General features: G+C 32.3%; 1 protein-coding gene across 2 annotated transcripts; it reads left to right on the forward strand.

The window, feature by feature from the left end:
• The first annotated feature begins 136 nt into the window (after window positions 1–136).
• LOC125871616 (uncharacterized) lies at window positions 137–8,585 on the forward strand. Of its 2 annotated transcripts, none has more exons than XM_049552249.1 (13): window positions 137–606; window positions 2,041–2,225; window positions 2,306–2,409; window positions 3,089–3,169; window positions 4,243–4,346; window positions 4,467–4,553; window positions 4,852–5,054; window positions 5,349–5,550; window positions 5,627–5,677; window positions 5,747–5,845; window positions 5,937–5,996; window positions 6,324–6,448; window positions 7,021–8,585. In XM_049552249.1, the coding sequence occupies exons 1-13, from the start codon at window positions 292–294 to the stop codon at window positions 8,234–8,236; spliced, it is 2,832 nt and encodes a 943-aa protein (XP_049408206.1). In that variant the 5' UTR covers window positions 137–291; the 3' UTR covers window positions 8,237–8,585. The 2 variants fall into 2 exon arrangements, with proteins under 2 accessions (XP_049408206.1, XP_049408214.1); XM_049552257.1 differs by having other exon boundaries at window positions 6,327–6,448.
• Window positions 8,586–17,067: the final 8,482 nt, after the last annotated feature.

The raw sequence follows: 17,067 nt of genomic DNA on the forward strand, positions 1-17,067 counted from the left end.
CAATTTTAATTTATCTGATAGCAATTTTATATATATATTTATTTATTTTTTTCCTAAACTTTTAATTAGTGGTAAGTTAGTTTTCTCCATAATTTTTACACGTTGAAGGGAAGAGCAAACCCGCCCGGCCCTATTGCCGGAACGAATTTAGCATTAGAGCAAAGTTTGTGGGCCAAAACGATAAAACAAACAAATTCAGTCAGCTTCTCCGGGAAGCTAGACAACAACAAAACCCGGTTCAATTAGGGTTCTCAAAATCCCCGCCTTTTTCACAACTCCCTACAGGCTATAATGGCGAACGAAGACGGTAATCCCACAACGCCATTGGCAGCGAAACTGAACTCAAACCCTAGTAATGACCAGTCTCCAGCTCGCTCCGAGTCATGTTCTTCACTTCCCCCTAGCAACTGCAATGGCAATAATAACTGCAAAATTAACGATGTCAATGGCATTGATAATTCACCGTTGCAGAGAAATCCGCAAAGCCCTGAAGATTTTATACTATCGGTGGCTTCGAAAATTGCGTCTCAGCCTTTGCAGTATTCTGATCCTGATGTTTGGGGAGTGTTAACTGCTATCTCCGATAAGGCCCGGAAGCGTCTTCAGGTCTATATTCTTCTTCAATACCTCCACAATGCACTATGTTTCTCTCTGCTAGGGGCTTTTAGTACCTTTATTTGATTCGAACCTCAGTAATCAGTATAAATATTGAAATTTTTTAGTGTTAGAGAACCACAAATTATTGGCAAGTTGAGTGATCAATTTTGCTCTACCTTTCAAATTACCAAAATCCATATCCTTTATTCAAGTTTAAGACTTGCTATTATTTGAAGCTCACAGAGGCGGAGTTTATGGAGTAGGAAAAATGAGTTTTGGTAATTCTAGAGTGGCCAAAAAGCTGTATTCCGACTCTTATTGAATTTGTTAGCACTGGAGGTGTCCTTATTAACTAGTAGGACTGATAACCTTTTTAGCTTGGAGGGTCTATTTCCTAGTTCAAGATCTCTTTTACTAACTAGAATCTAAGAATTAGTAGATCTTCCGCCAGAATAGGAATTGTATGGATTGAACTTTTTCAATCTTTTGGTAACCAAAATAATTCTTTGATAAATTGTGTTAGACGTTGTTGAGTTTTACGTAAATCCTCATTTTGATTTCATTTTATGTACATAAGTTACATGTTTATTTACTTCGACAGGACACACATATCTAAATTTGATGTTATGATACTTTTTTCAGACTGCCAATAGTATGTAGGTATCAAAAATTAGCATTCATTTTTTTCAAGTTACATGTTTGACTGATCTTCTTCCAACCAAAGAAATGAACTGTCCTAAAAAAAAAGTTCATCAAAATAATGAGTCACCATTGAATTGATACAATGTGAATAGTCTGCTAAGAATGGATTGAGACTTCACAATGGTTTAATGTGCTCGAAGAGAATATGCACTATTGACGAGGAATAAGCTGTTGCATGCAAAGCTTTCTAAGTAGATATCCTTGAAGGGTAGGACTAGGACAAGATGGTACATCCTAAGTTCCTGTCAAGACTTCTTTAAAGGCTAGACCCAAAACTGAAAATCTGGTATGTTGCATCAAAATATATATCTGGATGTGACTTGAGTATTCCAGTATAAAATGAAAGCGGCAAACAGAGTTTTGGATGAGTCTTTCAAGCCTCCATTAGACAAGGATTTGAAACTATCACATATGATATAGGTATCTGAAGATCTATTAGAAGATATAATGGAATTGAAAAATTCAATTTGGATTAGAGATTTCACCAATGGGTTATCCTTACCACCACAAGTCGTAGATTGAATATACGAGGATATACTCTCTGTTTGTGCATGCTCGTGTTGGGTCATGCCAACCTTAATTCTGATTACAGATTGCAGTCGATGAAGTAAAAGTTACTAAAGAAAAAAAAGAGAGAGAACTGTTTGTCACTTTTAAGTATTGAATTTAGTATGCAGCATATCATGCTTTACATTATTGAACCATTCCTTGTAGTTTTATATTCTGACCTTCGTTAAATAGGGGATAAACATGCTTCTCACATCTGGAGAACACTGCATTGGTCGGATGGTAGATAATACCCGTTTCCAGATTTTGTCTCCAGCTGTTAGTGCACATCATTGCAAGATCTACAGGAAAAAGGTTGTCAGCGAAGACGTAGAGAATCCCACCAACTGTTGCACTGCAGTCTTTCTGAAAGATTCAAGGTTGACCATCTTTTGTCGACCTTTTTTTTTTATGTTGCAACTTGACACGAGTTAACTAATCTATTTTGGTTCTTCTGCAGTACAAATGGGACGTACCTGAATTGGGAAAAGTTGAACAAAAGTAGCCCAGAAGCCAGACTTCGTCATGGTGATATTATCTCTATTGCGTTTGCTCCTCAACATGGTAGAGTATCTATTTTTGAAACTTTTCTGGCTGCTTCTTCATACATGTACATTTTCTAGCAAAAGATGGTACTGTCAAAATCCTTATTGTTAGGTCTCTATTCTCTAGGTAAATTTTTCTGGCCCTTCAAATGTCCCTGATTATTTTGTCGGTGAATGACAAGTGTGAATTGTATTAAATCTGAGTTTGCGATGGTATATGGGCACATTAAATGTCGTCTGTTAACTGTCCATGAGATAAATAAAATTTTGTGGGGAGTATATCCAAGTGCTTCTTTGGCAGAAAATTGGCCCCTCCCCCACCACCGGTTGGGATGATCCTACTGCAGTGTTTTCTTTAGATATATCTTCTATTTTTTTTACTCCTTCCCTCTCCCTTCTCCTCGCTGACATTGTATCTTCAGGTTGAAATTCTCTACCAGGATTTAGCGTCATAACTCTCATCCCTACCACTGCTGATTGGAAAAGAAAAATAGGATCTCTTGTTATGTATTTAAAGTAGAACTCAACTTTCTTTATTTTGTATAAAATTAAACATAATTTAACTTTTGAATAACAGAAATTTCTCTGCTACCATGATGGGTAGCTGAAGTCTTGTCTGTTTCTCACGGCATGATATGTTTTACATAAATATGATTGGAACTTTGTAAATACTTTTAATTTCCTTGCAATATTTGCAGAACTTGCATTTGCCTTTGTGTTTCGAGAAGTTCTCATATCTGCTTCTTCAGCTGATGCTGCTGTTCTGAAGAGAAAAGCAGGTAATTTTTCTCATTGACTGTGCCTTCATCAGTATCTTCATTCTGGAACATTTCATCTAAATCTGTATTCTGTAGACTATAAGTAGTATGATTTGCAGGTTTTAGTGAATTTGTTCAGTTAGACTGCTTACTTGTTCATTACTTTATCTTCATGAATTTTTCTTGGAATGGTCCTTCGAGAATTTTGTTAAAAGTCACACTTGAGGTGCTTAAGCCCTGAAGTAGGTATAGGCGTAAGCTAGGCTTCCCCTCACTTAGGCAATGCTGCTGTGCAGGCATCAAAACGCTACTATATGTACCAATGCACACATGAGCTCCCTATTGAAAAAGGACAACGGTAGACAATAATAACTCTGATAAACAGATATATTAATTGGTGAGGAAATTTATGGATGAATATGCTTTGTGATTAGAAGTATGAAATTTGAAATATAGTATAAGAAAACTAATCACTAAACCAAATTAGAAATCCATAATAACATCTTTGTATATATATCAAATCTGAAGTATGTGCTTCAAGTTTGCTTTGCGATCAAAACCCTAGGATACTTGGCGTGTTTCATCTCTTTGTTTTTGCCTTTGACAACACTGCTTTGGACTCTATGAATATTGATCTAGCTGAAGGGAAAAAAACTTTATGTACTCTGATAGTAGGATACCCATTTTTGCTGGTTCAAACTTGGTTTAAATTTTGAATTCTGATTCATAATCTGGCCAAGTATTTACACGAAATGTTAGGAAGCCTGATCAATGAATACTTCCTGAAGAATTTTGGTACTACAGTTGAAGCATTGTAGAGGACACAGTTTTCTTTTTTGATATGTTTAGTCTTTGCCGATTTCTGATGCAAATCTTCCTCAACTTTTTCTTGGGCTGAATATTTAGTTATCATCGTATTGGATTTTGTTATTTTTATATTTTAAATATAAGTATCAATGGGTTTATACCCTTACCTAATGATTATTGTTGTCTCTATATCTTGCAGTTGTAAAGTTAAATGAGATGTTTGATGTCTTACTAATAAGCTGGGTAAAGCTAACTTTACTAATATGCTTGTGTCTTTTCTGATTTAGAGGAATTTGGTTCAGAAAGCAAAAGACTCAAGGGTATTGGAATTGGCACTTCTGAAGGTCCCATTTCTCTGGATGACTTCCGTAGCATGCAGCGGTCAAATACGGTAGTTCGCCATTCCCATTTATCAAAAATAAATAAAATCGGTTTCTTGCAGTCAGTTAAGCTCACTTGGTTTCATTCCCTATTCAACCTTCCTATGATTTCAGTTCTGTTACCCTTGTAGGAACTGAGGAAGCAACTCGAAAGTCATGTTGCGACTATTGATTCCTTGCGAAATGAAAATCGTGCTGTTGTGGACCATCATGAGAAGGTATGTTTACTTTTATGATTTCAGAATAAATAACCGCTGTGAAATTGCTTAATTCTGAACGTAATTAGTGGTACTATTAAAAGTGTTGAGACAGATGGGTAGAAGAGCAAGTGTTATACCAATGCTAGTTGATTCAATACCATCAACTGTGTTAACACTTTAAACTGAAATGCTTCCTTAAGTTTTGTTGCTAATGCCAATAGCATCATAAGATGAAAAACCAGGATCACTCCTAATATTAAGGGTGTGTAAATACCATCAGTCCACCTGTCTCAGTGAGCTTTCCTTTGTCTTGCAGGAAATGAAAGAATTGAAGGAGTCAGTTTCTCAATCATACCTTGAACAACTCAAAGAAGTACAGCAGTTATTGGAAGCCAAGGGAAAGGAGTTAGTTGACATAAGTAGAGTATCTGCAGAGCAGAAACATGCGTTGGAAGACCTTAATGAAGGACTTAGTGCATCTGAGCAATCATGTTTTGAGGCCAATGAAATAATACGCAGGTAATGGCTTATGACATTGATTAAATAGGGAATAGTTGAGACGAAACATGAATGACAGTATGCTTTATTGCATTTATCTTGTTTCGTTTCCTCTAGCTTGTTCTTAATTAGATAAGCTCAAAAGTTTCAGTTTATTGTATTTATCTCCTTGTCCTCGCATGGCTTATAATAGTCTCTATGTCATATAGTTTATCCTGATTTTTATTCTTTGGAAACACACATTCTTCTGAAGAAGCTTGTGATAAGTTTTAGGAAAAGTGAGTTAAAGATTTGAAGTGATGTCTGCCTTTTCAGCCAGAAATTATCAATTTCAGAACTGAAAACTTTGCTAGATGAGGAGCGTGAACAGAGGAAAAAGGAACGTGAAAAGGCTGCTTTGGATTTGAAAACCTCTACACAGAGAGTGCAGGCCGAAGCCCAGGAGGAAATAAGAAGGCTCTCAGAATCTGCTATCAAACGAGAAAAAGAGCAGCAAGAAATTATTAATAAGCTTCAGGTAGAAAATAACCTGTTCTATTCGCGAATATAGTAAAGCGTGTCATGCCTCTTTCTCATTCAACTCATAATGGCAGGAAGATGAGAAGGAAAGATGTTTACTGATGGAAACCTTGAGATCTAAGTTGGTAATATTGCTTAACCTACCTATTACTTACTGCAAGCCATTCCAGCTCTAATTCATTAGCTTGTAACAGGAAGACACCAGGCAGAAATTGGTTGTTTCTGACAACAAAGTTCGTCAGCTTGAAGCTCAACTTTGTGAGGAACAATTATCTTCTGCATGTAGGAAAAAAGTAAGTATCTGCTGTCAAGATATCAATTGCTTCCCTTTTCAGTTCCTTGGTTGAGAAGCTGACATCTTGCATTTCTAATTTTTTGTTATAGAAAATAGAGGAACTTGAGCATGAGAGGAACATGTTGAGCAAAGAGCTTGATAGTGAAAAGGTAGGATGACCCACATGAATTTCTGGCATTAACTACTGAAATATGGATCTTGGGATATTCCCCTTTTTTTGCTACTTGATTGAGCCCCATGGATGTGGAAGGAAAAAAATAAGATAACATACTTTCCTTTCTGTATGAAATTTTTGTTATGTTTGATAATTGGAAGAAGCCAATGCTTACTTGTGCCCCACTAGAAGTGGATCTGTATTCGTTTTAAAATTAGCACATGTTTAAAAATTGTATGTGCAGGAGAGAATGTCAAATATGAATTCTGATCTTTTCTTTCTTTTCTTTTGTTCTCTCTATCAACTCTTTTGCTGTCGGTAGCAGGCAGCTCGAGAAGAGGCGTGGGCCAAGGTTTCTGCTCTTGAACTAGAGATAAGTGCTGCAATGCGGGATCTTGATTTTGAGAGGCGAAGACTGAAAGGTGCTAGAGAAAGAATAATGCTACGGTAAGAAGTAGATGTGTATGACTGGTACTAATATCAATTAGATTTACTGGATTGAAGAAATGTCGTTGAAAATTTATTGCTTCTGGATCTGACACAATCCATCTTTTCCCCTCTTATAAAGCAGTATAAATGCTAAAAGTAGAGGTTGTCCGAGTTTAGTGGATTTTTATGTGATGCTTTTTCCTCATAATTAGACAAACCTCAATTGATTTTCATGATAACCATATGTCAGCCTAGTCTGTTGACATGTGTTTAATGGATTTCTTATTTTTATCATTACTATTTGTGTTCAGAACAATTCTTTTAAAATCTTGAGCCATCTGAGAAGGAGATGATGTTTTTAGTTAAAAAATAAGCCAATAACCAAATGGAATTATTGATACCATGCAAGATATTACATGTATCATTTCACTGAGAGCGATGATTTACACAGTAATGTGCTGAGCTTTTATTATCCTCTTTATATGTTGTCAGAGATGCTAGTGTTTGCTTGCAGCCTTTAATCTTCAGGCATTTCCCTATCTCGACTTGCCTTATATAATGGTGGTTTATATTATGTGTTTGCAATGCAGAGAAACACAACTTCGGGCTTTCTATTCTACTACTGAGGAGATCTCAGTTTTGTTTGCAAAGCAGCAGGAGCAATTGAAGGCAATGCAGAGGACATTAAAAGATGAGGAAAATTATGAGAATACCTCTGTAGATATTGACCTTAATCCATACAATGTGAATGTGAATGGATCCCTATTAAGAGAGCAAGAAGTAGGAGATGGAAGCCACAATGTGACTAGGGCTGGCTGCAGTACTTCCAACCAGAGGCGTGTTAGGGAATTATTTGATTTATCAAGTGACGACGCAAGTGCTACAGAGAAGCATGATTGCAATAACAGAAGTGAAGGGGGACAAGACACACAGGAGGTAGAATTTGCTGGAGCTCAATGTGTGAAGGGTGGATTTGGTTCTGAAGTTGATGGTGTTGGGACAGCACCCCTTGAGGGAGATGGTGTGGGAACTGAGCTAATCCCTGATAGTGATACTGCTGGTGTAGCAGCCAATATGGAGGGTGACCTTGTTGGAACAGAACAGGTGCAAGAGACTGAGAGCTTGGGAATCAATAGTGAAAGGAATTTAAATTTAAACAAATTCTGTGCTTTTGCTGAGAACACAATGCAGCTGGATGATGGAACTCTTGGGAAAGAAGCTCAGGTGCAGAACCCTGCAATTTGTGATGAGAGTATGCCTCCTTCCCCAGCAAATAATGTCGCTGAGGGTGATAATGTGATTGAAGATAATGTGATAGAAGATACTGAAGCTGAAGGAACCATTAGGACAGCTGATCTTTTGGCTTCAGAGGTTGCTGGGAGTTGGGCGTGCAGTACGGCTCCTTCTGTCCATGGTGAGAATGATACTCCTAAGAGTAAAGACAATGATGCATGTCCTGCAACTTTACAAGATTCAGGTGCTCAAGTGGGTGAAAGTCAATGCGCTACATCTACTTCCAAAACTTCTTCTAGATGGGATCAAGATCGTAAAGCACTAAGTGAGATGATTGGAATTGTTGCCCCTGATTTGAAGGAGCAATTCAGTCATGCAGTTGGTAGTGACTGTGATCAAGGAGGAAATGAGGGAGACGCTTCTGATTCCGCTACAGAAAGTTGCTCTGATGATGAGGATAACATAATGAATACTGAAGCTGCATCTGATGCAGAGACAGTTGACGGTGAAAAAGTGAATGAGGATGTAATGGACGAAGATGATGAAGCCACCCAAGAAGATTCTATTGGATAGCCGGCATACTTGTGGATTGAATTTGGTGCTCTCTGATATTTTTAGTCTTTAGACGCAAATGTGACCATGGGTCATGAAGCCACACCCCAAGCTTTCGTAAACAGGAAGAAGGGAGGTTCATGCTGTGATATCATATCTTAAACTTAGCATTTTGGAAAGCTTGGATCATGTACAGAAGGTAGGCCTAGTATTGCACATCTAAATTATCTGTAAGTTTCAATAAACGTTAGCAGATTTGTATATTTTTAGAGTACTGCTTAGAACTATAAATCTTGGTTAGGCCAAGTCAATGTGCATTAGGTGCTGATTGTTTGCTAGGCATTCGCAGCTCTAGTAAATTATCAAGAGTGTGACAGACTGGCTAATTCATTATCTTAATATTTTTTTGTAGTTGTGTTTTCTCCAAAGTTCACAAGGACTTGTGTAAATCTTTTTGATGGTTGCCAGCATACCCTCATTGCTGAGAAATACAACTTTACTTTATCAAAAAAAAACTTGTGTGGTCATTTATTCACAATTTTGGTACTGATTAAGCTTCTCTGCTGAGCCTTTTAGTTTCTTTCAGAGGAAGCAAAATATTTTGAGTGTCTGAATTGACCATCTTTTGTGGAAGATAAACATGTGAAATCAAAGGGTAGTACTTGAACGCATACTGTGGAATACTGTACATGTGAAATAATGATTTAAAAACTGTTTCAATAGAATTAGGCATCTTGGTCCTTGAAACCTAACATGGTGCAGGCCAAAAACAGAAGAAGTTATAATTTACTATCAAAATTCGAAATCTTAAAATGGGTGTCTTTTCCCATACCTAAATTGTTTGGCTAACTATTTTTTCACGAGGGTTCATCATTGTCTTCAAAGTTCATATGGCCTTCTTCATTGGGTCAACATTCAAATTACGCCACTAAAGAATAAAATAAAATAATTATTACCATGTATATGAAAGAGAGTTAATAGTGATAGTAGCAACAGCTAATAAGTTGAATTAAGGGACCATTTGAATTGTCCACACGTAGTAATTGGATAAACACCACAAGTCCACAATCTTCTTCTTCCTCCCATAATGATGAACAAGACTCCAAGAGAAAGAAAAAAGATGTGGGTTTAATGATGGTAATGTAGAAGTAGATAGATCCCAATTTTGGCTCCTTTTGACTCTCCACCACCCTCATTCACATGCACTTGGAACTTGCTTCACCTGTCCTTTTGTATTCAAACTTCTTTTCATAAAAAAACAATTCATCAACTAGAAGTATAACAACAACGGAACAAAAAGGAAGTAAGTGTTACGAAATCAAACTTGAAGAGATGGTTATGTATTATTCTTTATAGCTTAATAACAGTAATGATTTTGTAGATTAATTAGTTTAGCTTGAATGATTTTGTAGATAAATTTTTTGCTATAGTTGGATGACCATTTAAGTGACTCCATTTACTTTAATTAAAATAGCTTTCCTTCATTTTTTACAAAATCAGGAAGCTAAGTTCAATCCTTGAAAAACAATGTGAAAATGCTTGGTAATCTTAACTGTTTCTTGTCTGATTACAAACATAAAATTTAACTTATTTGTGAAAGTTGTCAGCTTATTTGTCTTATAATCATTAGTCAAATTAAATTTTTGACTAGTAAATGGAATTAAATCCAAAAAAAATCTTTAACAACTTAATCCAACTTTAATCAAGGCAATTTATTGGGCATTATTTTTTATAATCAATAAAAAGTGTTGTATTTTGGGACCCCTTCTTCGTATCTTCATCAATTAAATATTTTATCCTTTGTAATCAATCACTAATTTGCAATGACTTCCACAACCCAATGTAACTTTTCTTTCTTCCTTTTGGACTTTGAATGCCTCGATCAAATAAACAACTCGCCTTTGCCTCGATCTAACGTTACATCAACTCGTTAAATTCCACTATACTCCATAGGCATCCTTTTTTCTTTTTGAGCGAGTTACACATTTGATTAATCATTTAAACAAAGATATATACAATATTATTTTATATATATATATATATATATATTTATTAATTATTATTTTGACGAACAATTATTTATATTAACTTAAGGTGAAGGGAGGGACGGGGGGGGGGGGNAAAAGACGAAAATTATGCATTTGTTTCAGCTTTTTCCACGGTCTACTTATTGAAGGAGACTATATAAAAGAGTGTAATGATGATATTAAAAGGAGGAATGAAGTAAAATTCAAAAAGGTGACCACCAAGTTGTACTCTACTAGTATCTAGTAATGCATTTTTCTTTTTCTGTTTCACAATTTGATGATATCTAAGTTTCGATAACATAATAAAATGGTTCCTTGTGTTTGAAATAGATTCAAATTAGTACCTTATATATAAAATTGAACAATTTTGATCGTTTAAATTTATTAGAAGTGAATATTTTTAGTCTTCTTCAAATTAATAAAAATGCAGTTTTTGTAGTTTCTACGGAGTAATAATTATTTTTTAAAATCTATTTTCTAGAGATTAGTGCACTTCTTTTGTAGTGCAATCTTTGCCTATTTTTTTAAATTTTATTTTGTGTTTGGTACAGTTCTCTGGATTATGATTTCTAGAATTGAGGGTACTTTTTTTTAGTGTTCTTTTGTTAAATTATTTCTTTTCACGTTTTCTTAAAATTTAACACATAATTTGTTAGTATTTGAAAAAAATCAAATGTGTTTATCTGACAAAATATAAAGAATCAAAATTCTTTAGTAGTACTATATTTAAAGGATTACTTTGAATCTATTTTCAAACGTAAGAGATTATTTCTGTCATTTTTCTCTCTAAATTAGAATGATTCGACTAATTTCATTTTTTTGCTAGATAGGTCCATGAAGAAGATAAAAGATTATTAACTTAAAACAGAGAAATTTCAATCATATGAGCATATAAGCATTACAACAAAATAGATATTTAGAGAAATCTCAATAGCATAAGCATACAAGCATTACAATAAAAGAGATATTTAGTGACGATAAATTTTTATTTTTTTTGTAATATTTATTGTCGTAAAAATATTTAACTGCATAGAGTTAATGTCATTATATTAAAAGTTGTTAAAAATTTTAACAACATTTATATAGAATACTGAATTGTTTCTAAATATAATATAACAATAATTATATTATTGCCGCTAAATTCATTATTCGTTTAAGTGTAGTGATACAATTAACATTTAGTTATTTTCCTCTTAGATTGAGACAATTATAGAAAATTCCAAAGAAACATTTGAAGTAATTCTATTTGTATTACTCTTTCTTTCTTTCTTTCCTTATTTTCTTTCTTCTTCTTGAGATATGGTTTGGCTACTTTGTTGGCCTTTTGTAATCATGAGGACCTTGTGTCATCATTGCTTTGGAAAAATATGTACTACTCTCCCTCTTCCTCTCTTCTTCTCAAATTATTAACTCTTTTCCCCTCATCACTATAAGTTAACCATCCTCTTGCACCTTTTTTCTAAGCTCAATCTTGATTATAATTAATCTACTTAATTTTTCCTATCTTTTTGTCTCCCATTTTAGTGAAAGATCAAAATGTGTCATGCAGCTTCAAATCATTTAGAGTCATTTCAATCTTCATGTTACACTGACCTAGTCCACATGCCACAAACATCTAAAACAACAACCAAGATACATGTGCTCAAGCTAAGAAGAAGGTTAGTATATAGCTAGTTGTTTTAATTTGCATTATCACATTAAATTGTTAAAATTAGTGAAGAATCTAATCAAATACAGAGTTTGTAAGATCATTAAATTTATTTCACTAGTCTAACAGTGTAATCACATACAAATATGAATTACATTATATAAAGTCACAGTCTATATAATTGCATACTTGTTATAGTTACTTGCTTTTCGGAGAAAAAATCTTTCACTCGAACTTCATAGGAATTGAAGAAGGAAGAAGGAGAAAAAGTTTTTCCTGTTCTTTTATATTTAGAGAGAATGAAAAGATACACTGGTTTCTCCTATGAGAACCCTTTTAAAATTCTAAAGCAACACAATTTTTCAAATAGTTTCATCTCTTTCCTTTAATTAATAAAAAAAGATATAATAATAATCGTATATTATTTATTTATTAATATGAATCCGATCGAGTTGATCCACATGTATGGATCAATCCAATTTCCTTCAATAAGTACTAATAACATGCCATAAATTAGTTGAGTCTTGCAAAAATATACATCAGGTTAAGTTGACTTAAGATAATAGATAGCTCTTATTAGCAAATATGATAAGTATGTTAATATAGTAATAGCAATATATAGCTATAACTAGTTATAATTAAATTGCATTAATCTCATTATTTTGATATTTGATTTTCAATTGTCATGTAGGAACGGTGAAAGATTGTCGAACGAAGCAAAGAAAAGGGCAAAGTTAAGGAAATTGAAGAAACTAATGAAGATGAAGAACTTGAAGCTCTACAAAGAGAACAAAATCATTATTGAAGAGAATGAAAAGTTGCGCAAAAGAGCTCTTCTTCTTCATCAAGAAAACAAAGCCATGTTCACTCAAATTATTCAACAAATTTCTCAACCCTCTAATAATCACAATTATTAATGACTAAGTTAGCATCATATGATAATTATAGAGCTAATTATTAATTAAACCACTATTTAGCTAGAATATATACACGTCGTACTAAATACCTATGCAAGTTATTTTATTATTACAAAAAACCTCTTCATTGTTACTTATAATTATCGATTGATTATTTGTAATATTTTATTTTTGTCATCTTGTATTCAATTACCTATCACGTGGTGGAATAATAATTTAAAATGAAGATTTGAAGGTTGTTTGATTTGGCTTTGGAGGATCTATTTGATTCGTTTAAGTTGACAAGTCTTCTCGAATATGCATCAAAAATGATTTTTGTTTAATACTTATCTCCGGTCGATAATATTATATGTTAATTTTTAATTTTTATTTATTTAATTATATAATTTTTTGGTTATGTAAAATTTATTTATTTAAATAATAAAAAAATAATATCATCTTAATAATATAAAAAAACATATAATAATATAGATCGATGGAAGTATAAAAATATAATGAACAATTATGTTTTTTTATTAATCTCGGATTTAAATTAATTTTATTTTGTTTTAATCAAAACAATAAATTTATGATGGTTAAAAAACTTTAGAACAAATGGATGCAGTTGAAAAAAAAGTTTAAAAATAATGGAGTAGCAAACTTCTATTATTGCAAAATAAGTTAGGTTAGATTTGTTACTAAGTATTATTTTAGTAAATTGATAATTGAAGCATATTTTTATGATACATGAAACTTATATTTTAAAGTTAAACTTTTGAGATAAATTTGTGTGTTAGAATCATGTTATTAATGTCGATTTTTTTTAAAAAAAATTATTCATTTGAACTTTATACGAAAATGCCTAAAATTTGTCTAAATATATTTCTTGACATCATGTGAAAATGCCTGAACCTACCAAACCTCAGTCATGACAATATGTCAGTTCCATCTGAATAGATGAGAAATGACTGATGTTCTTGTCGACTCATTGTAAAAAATGTAATAGTTAATCACTTATATTTGTGTATCAATCAATTAGACCCTTACATAATGAAGGGTTAAATACTAGATTGTGAAATGCAATGAATATAATCTTTGGTAAAAGAATATTTGAAGTTAGGTCTTGACAAAGTCACTAAGCCTTGTCAAGTTCATAATTACAGTAAAAAGTATTTGACATTTGTCTAGGCATACCAAACATTAGATGAGAACATATGATATTTAACCTTTTCAAGACCTCCCTTAGACCAAAAAAAAAGTCTGAAGTTAGTCAATCTTCATATGCAAATATCTTAAGTTGTACCCAAAGTGGATAAACTTAAAAAATTTTGATTTCGAGTTATAAATTAAATGACGATTCCAAAAACGGATAGTTGTACCCTTCACCCAATTTTGTATCTTAGGTATAAGATTATAATATGTCCTATAAAAACGGATGTGTAAAGTTTCCACTTCAAGCCCAGTGTCTTTTCAAGGGCCTTGATATACTGGGCTTTTAATCTTCTGGGCCTGTTAATGTCCGGACCCATCTAATCAGACGAAAATATTCAGTTAGTGGGCTCGACACAAAGTACACGACCGAACCCCACTTGACTGGCACTACTTTTAAGACAGTTATTGCTGAGAAAACCCCAATCTTGTAATTTCACCATCCTCCACCGATCGGTCGGCGCAATTCAAAGTCACACCCACGAGGGCGGTTCCTTAAAGGAAACAGACCTCAAATCAATTTTTATTTTTACTATAGGAGTACTATTAAAATTATATAATTATAAATTATTTAAAAGATAATAGTAATAAATGAATAATTTAACTCAGTTAATCATACTCTTTCTGTTCATAATGTTTAAGGAGTTAAAACCTTTTTTACTCTTCGAATTTTGTATAATTTGTTTTCTAATACATAATAGTAGGGTTGTTCATGGTTATGGTTAAACAATCAAATCAAACCGCAATCTAAATCAAACCGATTAAAAAAAATGATATTTTGTTGGATTTGGTTAGGTTTGGATTTTGAATTTTGAAAATCGATACTATTTGGTTTGGTTTTGGTTTTACAAAAGAATATCCGCAAAAATAACAAAATCGAACCGTTAAATTATATATATAAATTTTATAATTATTTATATATTATTCATAAATAAAATATAAATATTTTATTAAATTTTAATTAACTCAAGTCTTTAACTTTATTATTTTCTTAAGCCCAACACTTAAATTTCAGCTCAAGTATTAAAATCTTAATTCTAACTCAACCAAAATTTATTATTTAAGTGATTTTTACATTTGGAGCACTGATATTTTTTTTTTTGGTTTATTAGGAAAATTCTCAGTTGTCACAACATGAAAGATTCAATATGTTATATATTTATCCAAGACAACTCTGCTAATATTGATTTTCCACTACATATATACATTGCTCTCTTTTTAGATATAAGTCTTCTAACAGGCTAATGTGTTTATTTAGTCCTGTTTCAATTGTTCTATGACTAGTATTGCTTAATAAAATTTACAATAGCTTTTCTTATTGTTTATGTACTATGAATTCGTGTCTATCGAGATGCATATGCCCTCAAAAAACTATATACTTTCAAACCGAAATAACCAAAAATATTGAACCAAACTAACGATAACCAAACCGACGATTATTTTTTTGATTTGGTTTTAGAAATTTAAAAACCGATTAATTGTGGTTTGGATTTGGTTTTAACCAATAACCAATCCAAACCGAACCATGAACACTCCTAATAATAACTAGGGATGTTCTTGGTTATGGTTAAACAACCAAACCGAACTGCAATCCGAATCAAACAGATATTTGGTTGGATTTGGTTAGGTTTGGATTTTGAATTTTGAAAATCGACACTATTTGGTTTGGTTTTGATTTTACAAAAGAATATCTGCAAAAATAACCAAATCGAACCGTTAAATTATACACATATAAATTTTATAATTATTTATAAATAAAATATAAATATTTTATTAAATTTTAATTAACTTAAGTCTTTAACTTTATTATTTTCTTAAGCCCAACACTTAAATTTTAGCCCAAGTATTAAAATCCTAATTCTAACTCAACCAGAAATTTATTATTTAAGTGATTTTTACATTTGGAGCACTGATTTTTTTTTTTTTTTTGGTTTATTAGGAAAAATTCTCAGTTGTCACAACATGCAAGATTCAATATGTTATATTTATCCAAGACAACTCTGCTAATATTGATTTTCCACTACATATATACATTGCTTTCTCTTTTTAGATATAAGTCTTCTAACAGGGTAATGAGTTTTTTAAGTCCTGTTTCAATTGTTCTATGACTAGTATTGCTTAATAAAATTTACAATATTTTCTTATTGTTTATGTACTATGAATTCGTGTCTATCGAGATGCATATGCCCTCAAAAAACTATATACTTTCAAACCGAAATAACCAAAAAAATTGAACCAAACCGAACCAAACCAACAATAACCAAATCGACGGCTATTTTTTTGATTTGGTTTTAGAAATTTAAAAACCGATTAATTGTGGTTTGGATTTGGTTTTAACCAATAACCAATCCAAACCGAACCATGAACACCCCTACTAATATGATAATAGTATGGAAATTAGGGGTGTGCCCTATTTGAATTAAATAAAAAAATCAAATCAAATCGAATTGAATTTTAATTTGGAATGGTATTTTGGCTTTTTGTTCTGATTTTGTATTTATAATTTACTTTGTTTGATTTTTTGATTTGATTTCGGATTTAGAAAAATAAAAACTGAAAAAATTGAATTATATATATAAACCAGTTTTGTCACTTTTTAGTTAATGGCTTTCATTATGTTTTACTTTATATTTTATGTTTGGACATCTATAATTGTATAATTGGTATACTTTTAAGTATTGTGCTTTATGTTTTACTTGTGATTATTAGAAAGTATATTTAAGAGATTTAATATTATTACTTCTCATATATATATAAATTGTAAATATAACTTTGATTATGTTTCTAGTTATTGACATAACTAAATAACCAAACCAAACCATAATTACTTTGGTTAAGATTGGGTTACTCTTTTTCAAAACTAAAACCAATAAACCAAACCGAATAGTAGAAAATCAAACTGAAAAATCGAATGCACACCCCTAAATTGGGAACTTTGAAGATGTTCATCATAAAATTAACAAATTTCAATATTAATGTGATATGTTGTTAGTTTAAATCTAGTTTTTAATTTAATTTCTTCCTTTTTTTAATCCTCATTTGATGTTTCATATCAATATTGGAGCTCGATTA

Source organism: Solanum stenotomum, chromosome 1 (assembly GCF_019186545.1).
Source record: "Solanum stenotomum isolate F172 chromosome 1, ASM1918654v1, whole genome shotgun sequence".
Classification (NCBI taxonomy): Eukaryota; Viridiplantae; Streptophyta; class Magnoliopsida; order Solanales; family Solanaceae; genus Solanum; species Solanum stenotomum.

Coding starts and splice junctions, on each gene's coding strand:
- LOC125871616 (XM_049552249.1), top strand. CDS start 292: ATGGCGAACGAAGACGGTAATCCCACAACGCCATTGGCAGCGAAACTG. Junction 5,551..5,626: donor AAATTATTAATAAGCTTCAG/GTAGAAAATAAC, acceptor TCATAATGGCAG/GAAGATGAGAAGGAAAGATG. Junction 5,997..6,323: donor AAGAGCTTGATAGTGAAAAG/GTAGGATGACCC, acceptor TGCTGTCGGTAG/CAGGCAGCTCGAGAAGAGGC.